The sequence below is a fragment of the Sinocyclocheilus anshuiensis genome, unplaced genomic scaffold, assembly GCF_001515605.1.
Source record: "Sinocyclocheilus anshuiensis isolate Anshui unplaced genomic scaffold, SAMN03320099.WGS_v1.1 scaffold1224, whole genome shotgun sequence".
Taxonomy (NCBI): domain Eukaryota; kingdom Metazoa; phylum Chordata; class Actinopteri; order Cypriniformes; family Cyprinidae; genus Sinocyclocheilus; species Sinocyclocheilus anshuiensis.
In genome coordinates, this window is record NW_015544204.1 from 157,658 (window position 1) to 166,057 (window position 8,400).

General features: G+C 36.0%; 2 protein-coding genes across 2 annotated transcripts; one reads left to right on the forward strand and one right to left on the reverse strand.

Moving 5' to 3' along the window:
* Positions 1-45: 45 nt before the first annotated feature.
* LOC107696872 (elongation of very long chain fatty acids protein 6-like) lies at positions 46-2,836 on the reverse strand. The gene is made up of 4 exons (XM_016497409.1): positions 2,608-2,836; positions 2,366-2,497; positions 912-1,063; positions 46-586 (listed from the first exon to the last, which is right to left on the reverse strand). Exons 1-4 carry the CDS (start codon positions 2,700-2,702, stop codon positions 156-158), a joined length of 810 nt encoding a protein of 269 aa, XP_016352895.1. The 5' UTR covers positions 2,703-2,836; the 3' UTR covers positions 46-155.
* Positions 2,837-4,066: 1,230 nt separating this feature from the next.
* LOC107696879 (mitochondrial ribosome-associated GTPase 1-like) lies at positions 4,067-7,576 on the forward strand. Its single transcript, XM_016497422.1, has 11 exons — positions 4,067-4,357; positions 4,614-4,678; positions 4,764-4,868; positions 4,970-5,056; positions 5,178-5,234; positions 5,308-5,398; positions 5,500-5,561; positions 5,655-5,751; positions 5,850-5,931; positions 6,064-6,176; positions 6,329-7,576. The coding sequence occupies exons 1-11, from the start codon at positions 4,255-4,257 to the stop codon at positions 6,424-6,426; spliced, it is 960 nt and encodes a 319-aa protein (XP_016352908.1). The 5' UTR covers positions 4,067-4,254; the 3' UTR covers positions 6,427-7,576.
* The last annotated feature ends 824 nt before the right edge of the window (positions 7,577-8,400 follow it).

Genomic DNA, 8,400 nt, shown 5'->3' on the forward strand with positions numbered 1-8,400 from the left:
AAATATATATATACACACACACACACACACACACACACACACACACACACACACACACACATCTTCATTGTTCACCTAATGAAATAAATAATATGCATTTTAACAAGGTACACCATCAGAAATAAAATCTCGTATTCAAACCTCAGGGCTGTATATCACTCATTTTTTATGCTTGTGGCTTGTTTTGAACCCTTCATGTAAGACTGATAAAAGAAAGAAGAGAAGAGGAGCAGATAGCTGAGATACATGAGTGAAGCCCACACTATGTTATCTATGTAAGAATGGCAATCCCCATCCTGCATCCATTGGTACACTAGTGCACTTACTGCCAGCCCCATGGCCATCTGAGCAATCTGAGAGGAAGTGATGATGATGGCGCAGGATTTTGGCACACGGACTCCAGCAGCTCGAGCAGTGTAGTAGCTGTACATGAGCGCGTGCACGGTGTAATTCATGGTCATGAACCAGCCACCACCGGCGACCTGGTCTTTGTAGGAATACCAGGAGTACACCAGCACGGTAATGTGATGATACCAGTGCAGGAAGATCAGCCGCTGCTTGCGCAAGACGATGAACATGGTGTCCCCTGATAAAGTGAGGATGTGTGCAAAAAGGGTTAGAATACATGTTCAAAATTATTTGGCAAAATTACAAACAAAGACATAATGAACCTAAAAATGAAAATTGTGTCAACATTTAGCAACAAAAATGGGTCAATGGTTTTTTTTTTGTTTTTGGTCCAGAATTGTTTTGAACCCCACTGACTTTCATTATAACTTTCAAAATATCTTCCTTTTTGTTACACAAAAGAATGTCATACAGGTTTGGAACAACATGAGGGTGAGTAAATGATGACACAATGGTCATTTATGGTGATTTATCCCAAAATAAATGAATAAGAAAAGGCTCACCTAGCTCTGGGGCCTTGCTCAGCACAAAGGCACAAGCCCAGAACTTGCTTATCGGCCCATAGTAGAAGCTCTGATCACAAACAGACTGCTTAAAGCCGCTGGTTCTGAGCATGTACAACATGAAGCACCCAGTTCTCACTGCTCCAACGATACTGAAAGAGAAAAGGCATGATTTGTATATGAATATGGTCTGTAAAACTTCATCAAATTCATGATAAACAATTCAGGCCTCTAGTGAACTTTGGGGGTGGAAAAAAAAGCCGTGTGTTGGGCATGTTAGACAGAAACACTGCTATGTTAGCTGGCAGTTTCTGTGTTAAACAAATCAATATCAAAACATTAAGTGGTGAAAGTCCAGTTGCTGTGGGAGATCTAAAGAGCATGTGATCAGAGGTCACTGCTGCCATCCAATCACGATATTCCATTGTTCTTTTTACAAGCATGCAAACACTTACTTTGTGCTTGCTGTCATCTCTGTCCCCTTTTGAGATGGGACTAAAACACCTTCCCCCACCCAAATGAAACCAAAACCAACTTGAAACAATAGCCACCGAAGATTTAATAACCACATTTAGTGGTAAATCCCACAAACGTGTCATTGGCACGCATTTTGGCATGTTCGTGTTTCAAACATCATTTTTGCAGTTAACAATAGATATTGTTTCCTATTGGTACAACCATACGTCATGTAATCTAATATCCAACAGCAAAGTAAAACTACAAGGTGGTGTGAAACCTCCATGACACCACAAGATGCAAAGGAGCATCATAAGAATTAGCAAGTCATTTAGGTCTTCAATATGCCACTTCTATCATTAACTTGTTTTCCATTTTTAAGTATTGTAACCGTATGGAAAATGAAAGTCGGTCAGTCAGTCTCATTAAGAGAAAATGTTGTATTGGGATACTATTATAGTTTTTAAATATTTTGAATTTGTTTTTATTTTTGTATTTTCTAAAACCAAGTTTTAGTAATTTTGTTGTTGTTTTTTCTTCACTTTTTTATGCCTATAGTTGTATTCATTTTTATGTAGTTATTGTAGTACATCAAGTTAAACTAAATTTAAAAAAAAGAGAAATGCCGCTTAATGTTTTTATATATTTTATCTGATTTAACTTTTATTTTAAGTAATAAAAATGTTGTTTTTTATTGTTTTAGGTAACTATTATAACCCTTATGCATAACCATATCTGGGGGAACAAATTTTTATCCAGAAGTTGGCTAAATCTGACAAAACCTCCTTTTGTGAGCATCTTCATGTGTTAAACTGTATAAAAAGTAAATAAAGGTTAAAAATGCTGGTTTTCTGTTAGAGTTAGGCCATAGGATTTATAACTACACAAAGAAGTCTATACAATGTCCCCATTTATGGCGCAAATGTTTGTTTACAAATAAAAGAACCTTAAGTGGGTGACTCTGATGCTCTATAAACAGAACACTAGATTTTACTTACCTAAAGATGGCCAAACTGAGGGACCACAGCATTAACAATCTACGTAGGTCAAGTCTTTGTCTTTCCTTCATGAAGTGCTGCCCACCAAACACCAGCACTACATACACAGCACCAAACAAAAAAGACTTTTTCCTAAAAGACAAAGCATAACACCAGAAAACTTATTATACTGGACTTCCAAGCACTGGTGGCAGGTGTATTAATACAAATCAATTTCTAATTCAATCAAATACAATTCTTACCAGTTGTCCTGCATCCACTCAATAGCAAACCTCTCATCAAAGAGACGCTCGAAATCATACTCAATCAGAGACAGCTGAAATTCAGTCGCATTCATTTTTGAGTCTCCTACAACAAACTGCGATATAAAAAGTGAAGATAATTCAGTAAAAAAAAAGGTTGCTGGTTACTGTCCGTTCTGGTTGCTGTCCTCTCGGCACCAGTTAACTAGTCAACCACAAGCACACACCTGTCGTATGTAAATCAGGGTGGAGTTCCGAGTTTATAGTGAAGTTTAGGGAGGGACTCTCAGCCAAAGGCTGGTTTTGTATTTCCTGATTGGAATACCAGTTTTTGCAATGCAGACAAACAGCAGTCTTTATGTTAAAATGGCAGTTTGAATAGTTGTATACAAACAAAGAGCGAGGAAGAAGCTGATTGAGACTCTTTCGTTTTTGAAGCCATGTAAACCAGAGCTGTGATAAAGACCAATTACAATTCAATATGCAAATAATGGCGATGCCGAATATTCTCACTTGTAGCCAGGGTTAATAACTTTAATAATACATTTCTAATTCCTGATTTCTAATTCCATTCATTTTTATACCATATTTTATGAAAATTATAAAATGTATAAAAACCTAAATAATAGCCTACAATGATCATTTTTTAAATATTAATTTATTATTTTCATTTCATGGACCATGAAGTTGAACTTAATCAGAATGCTCTTATATGTATGATATGTATATGATTTTTTTAATATGTAGGCCTAAAATAAATAAATAAATAAATCTGAAGTTATCAAAAATATTTTGATCATCTGACAATGTTAAAATAGGTAATTGTTTTGAGTGAACTGAATTTAGATTATGAACGATATCATTATTTAGGATTGCTCGCAAAACGTTTGTGTGAATTTCGCTTTTGGCCTTTGAATTGCTATTCTGTAGGCTACACTCGAATTCCTGCCTTTCCAGTTCAAATATATTCTAGTTAACTGAAATTATTTTCTTAAATTTCGAATTCCAACATGTAATAATAATATAACATAATAACATGGAGAGAATACATACCAAATTTCTGTTTATATTTCTCAAGTCCATGCACGCGAGGGCGCTAGTGCTATACTGTTGTAGCGATCTGTAGCACTCAAGAGACCCAAAATAAAGGGTAACTGGAATCAGATTTACACTACAAGACTTGCTGTAACACACGCTTTATTAATACTTTTTCTATGGAAGATTACATTATCAGCGTAGTTAAAGAAATTACAGAATTAGCGTTTCAGTAGGCTACATAGGCTATAATTTGGCCAATGGTTTAAGCTAATTCATACTCCCAGTTTTAGATATTTTAATCACAAGATTAAAAACGGCAAAAACGTTAATACTGAGATTAAACTGTTATGGAGCTTTTCAAAATATTATACTTGCTATTATACTTTCTTCTCTCAGCTGTCAGGGCGCTCTGTGGTTCCCCTGCCAATCCTGTAGGTGGCGATGATTGCGTTTCTTTCTGTACAGTCATAGCACAGAAGAAGAATGGCCTCTGTATGAGAGTGAGATTTGCTACATTGTTTGAAATCTTTAGGAGCTCTTTAGTTTATACGATTTTGTTAGCAAGTAGCGGTCTTTATTTAGCAAATTCAGACTGACCGAGCGGCTACGATGAGGATTTATAATTCTTTACTCAGTGCTGCCAAGTTTAGGAAAGTGCTTGACTTTGGTGAGCGAGAGGTGGCGCATTGGTTCCCTGGACATATGGCTAAAGGTGCGTTACATACACTGAAAACCATTAAATCTGTATAATTTAGTGTTACGGGGACCTTAAATGTTTAACTGAGTTAACATCTGGAACAAGTGCTTTTTAATCATTCAGAATTCATTCGTTATTTATCTTATTTAAGCCAATCAGATATAAACGTGCTGTAGGTGTCTAAATCTATTCTCATGTGTCTCAGAATCTGAGATTCAAAGCTGATTTTGTCCTACAGAAACATGCTCACCATTGTGATTTCTCTTGTTAGGACTCAAGCAGATGAGAGCCAGTCTAAGGAAGGTTGATTGCATTATAGAGATCCATGATGCTAGAATATCCTTTTTTTGTTTTGCAGAGAAAGTACATTTTGAATGATTAAACCTCAGTATTTTTCTAAGACCTTCTTTAACTGGCCAACATACCCTTTTCTGGAAGAAATCCTTCATTTCAAGAGAGCCTTGATGTCCGGCCACACATACTTGTACTGAACAAGATGGATCTGGCAGACACGTCAAAAAAGCAGGTCTTATAATCTTATGCATTTCATTATTGCTTTCAATTTAAACTGTCTTGCAAATGCAACAAAAAAAGGATTTAATGGGTTTTTTTTTTTTATTTCGGCAGAGTATTCTGAAGCAGCTCGAGAGAGAAGGTGTGAGGAATGTTTTGTTTACAGACTGTTTAAGACAACGAGATGAGAATGTAAAAAAGGTGAGCAGTGTCAGACGTTACATCAGATATTTCTAAATTAAAGCTATTTCTAAATAAAAGACTGGAAAACCTAGCACCTTATAGTTTTAAACATTGTGTCTTTCACTATCTTATGTTCTAGATTGTTCCTCTTGTGACAGAATTGATAGAAAGTGGGTCACGTTTTCACAGAGAAGAGGTGGGTTTCAATTATTTCAATAGCTTACATTGTACTATAAAGTTTTCTGAATTTCTTATTCGTCTATGTGTAGGACAGAAGTTACTGTCTGATGGTCATTGGTGTGCCAAATGTGGGGAAATCATCATTGATTAATGCAATAAGGAGAACATATTTGAAAAAAGGTATTTATTTTATGCTTTGCAAAATACCTTTCTTGTTGCAGTCACTTAATCTTAACAATCAGACAGAAGGCTTAAACATGGGATACTTTTATTGCTGTCAGGCAACGCTTCAAAAGTAGGAGGTGAACCAGGAATTACAAAAGCTGTCCTGACCAAAATTCAGGTATCTTTTATAATCATTTGGTGGATTCAATTGGGTTGATGTGTTCACACATTCACACACGTTCACAGCTTAAATGAAAGTTTGTTTTACTAGGTCTGTGAGAGACCCATAATTCATTTACTGGACACCCCAGGAGTCCTGCCACCTAGAATAGAGAACATAGAGACAGGAATGAAACTTGCTTTATGTGGTAAGTCCAAAAAACCCAGAGAAATGAATCAAATCTTAATGTTTAGTTGTTATAATGTTATTATTGTAAGGTGATGATGGTGTCTCCTTTTCAAACAGGTACCATTTTGGACCATTTAGTTGGTGAGGATGGCATTGCAGATTATCTGCTTTTTTCACTGAACAGACTGGAAAGATTTAGGTAGGTTTTGTAACATAATTCTAAGTGATTTTTTGGAAAATCTACAAGCAGCAACAATCATTTGTTGTTTGTTTTAGAAAGCAGAATGTACGGTAGAGTAATCAATAATGATTGTGACAATTTCTTCTATAGTTACATTGAAAAGTACAATCTTGAAGAGCCTTGTGATGATATTCAACATGTGCTGAAGAGTATAGCGGTGAACCTCGGCAAGACCAAGCGTGTGAAGGCCATCACTGGAGTTGGTGAGTCGATTCATTCAAGCCACTCAATTTTCATTTTAGCGATTTCAAACAAAATCAACCTCACTTGAACTTCTTCAAATGTTGAAGCATTCACTTTTTTATGAAACATAAATCATTGAATATATTTAATCAATAACACATCAACTGTTTAGGCAACATCACCGTCCAGTTACCAGACTACAGTGCAGCAGCCTACAATTTCATCAGAGCATTTCGGAAAGGAGAACTTGGAAAAGTTATGCTTGACTGATAGTGTTTTAAATGGCTGATTTGTAACTGATGCAATGAAAGCTTGACCTTACTGTATGTATGCTCAAGACTGGACACTGAGCACATAAGAGAAGCACTTCGTACTTTTAATGTTTTAATTAAAAGGTGGTGCACAGGGTATTTGGGGCATGTCTTTGTTTTTATTGTGTAGCTGTCAGAAAAGGTGCATTGAATATTATTTCTCAATACTGCAATTGCAACTACAATAAATTATTCAGTTTAATTTGATACGCATTGGTGTCTTGTATGTGAAAACCAAAGATTACAACCAAAAGTCAAATGGCAGCACTAAACTACATATAACATTTTGATTTTCTACTTTCACATAATTACATAATCAGTTTTTTTTCCCCACAATTAATGTATTCATTTTATAAAATATTTGGCATGTAATTGCTTTGATTTCTAAAATTATAAATTGTTAAATATATCTAACAGCTGGCAAACAGAGCTTGTGTAGTGTTTTTATTTAAAAAAAAAAAAATATTAATTTCTTACGAGTTTTTAAACACGTGTGCACTTAATACATACTGCATTCACATTGTTTTGTGGGTTATCAAAAAATCTCTACTTGAAAGACAAAATTGTTTCAATACATCAAATGTTCAAAGCATGACTAAGGTAGAAATTTAAAAACGGGATGTTTACATACCCACATCAATGGAAGTACAGGTACAGAATTAAGTTTTCTTATTCTAAAAGTGTTACAGCATGTCTTTTCAATCTATGTACAATTATTAGTTAAATGTGCACATAAATATTATTAAACAGACAGAGGTTAATATAAAAAGGTTCACGTTTGTGTAAATCTCAAGAACAATGGTGATTCACCAACAGTGCAGCAGCACAACAACACAGTATTTTTACCATCCAGTACATGATGTAACCAGCATAATTTAAGTAGTCTATCATTGTATAGATACTAATGCTCCTGTTGAAGCAAACTATGCAGTCTAACCTTTCAGATCCTATTCTTAAAATGTCTACTAAACTAAATAGAGGTTTTGAATCTTTCTTTTATCTTCATATCCTCTTTGTTGTGCAATAAAGTATACATTATTAAACAGGTGTTGCACAGTAACATACATATGCAGCTTATTAAGCTGTGCCGAACTGTCTTGAACTGCCTCAAGGGGCAAAGAACATCACAAAGTTTATTGGTAAGAGCAGAGTGGAAAGTTTAGTGGGATCGTGCACTATTGCGCTTGATGTCCTGGCGAGGTAGAGCTCCCAGTCTGTTCTGTTATTGTAGTAATCATCTCCGTGCTCTGAGCTGTCATCCGGACGACGCTGAGCCGATGCGTACCATCCTCCGGCTCCCAGCGCCACCACAGCCCCGGCCGCCGCTGCCCCTGCCACCCGCACAGCGGGGGAGCCTCGGGTGCGGGACGTCCGGCCTCCTCGGGCGCTGCCCCGTGCTGAACCCCTGGCTCCTCCCCTGCCACCTTTGGATATCACCTGATCGCACAGAAATGCTGAAAGCAGGAGAAATATCCAGCAGGTGGCAACAGCCCTGTTCATTCTGGATCACACTGGGAATGGAAGAAAAGCATGGAGATGATTCAGAAAAGAAAAACCCTCAGAATAAGTGTAATAGCTTCTCTAAACTTATTTGTATCTACTTATTTTACCTGATTATTACAGTGGTTCCTAATTGTATTTGGACACTTTAAGGTATTTTAAGTCACACTTAAAATGTACAACATTATCAGTGGTTCTCAACCAACATCAGAATCTTTTTTTTTTTCTTTTTTCTTTTTTTTTCACGCCCTCAACAACTTTTTAATTCTTTAAGCGACAATGGTTCCAACTGCCTTGAAAAACCTGAAAATATCCGTAAGCCTAATTTTAAAAGTGTGATTTCTAGAATTGGAAAAGTCATGTAAACTTATAAAAATCTTATATATTTTTTTACCTAGTTATGCCAAGCTTTGAAATATTTTATTGGGTAATA

Bases quoted from the DNA above. Each gene is read 5' to 3' on its own strand.
- LOC107696872 (XM_016497409.1), bottom strand. From the start codon at position 2,702: ATGAATGCGACTGAATTTCAGCTGTCTCTGATTGAGTATGATTTCGAG. The intron at 1,064-2,365 runs GTAAGTAAAATC...TTTCTCTTTCAG, and splicing joins CTCAGTTTGGCCATCTTTAG to TATCGTTGGAGCAGTGAGAA. The intron at 587-911 runs GTGAGCCTTTTC...TCACTTTATCAG, and splicing joins GAGCAAGGCCCCAGAGCTAG to GGGACACCATGTTCATCGTC.
- LOC107696879 (XM_016497422.1), top strand. From the start codon at position 4,255: ATGAGGATTTATAATTCTTTACTCAGTGCTGCCAAGTTTAGGAAAGTG. The intron at 5,399-5,499 runs GTATTTATTTTA...TATTGCTGTCAG, and splicing joins GAGAACATATTTGAAAAAAG to GCAACGCTTCAAAAGTAGGA. The intron at 5,562-5,654 runs GTATCTTTTATA...TTGTTTTACTAG, and splicing joins CTGTCCTGACCAAAATTCAG to GTCTGTGAGAGACCCATAAT.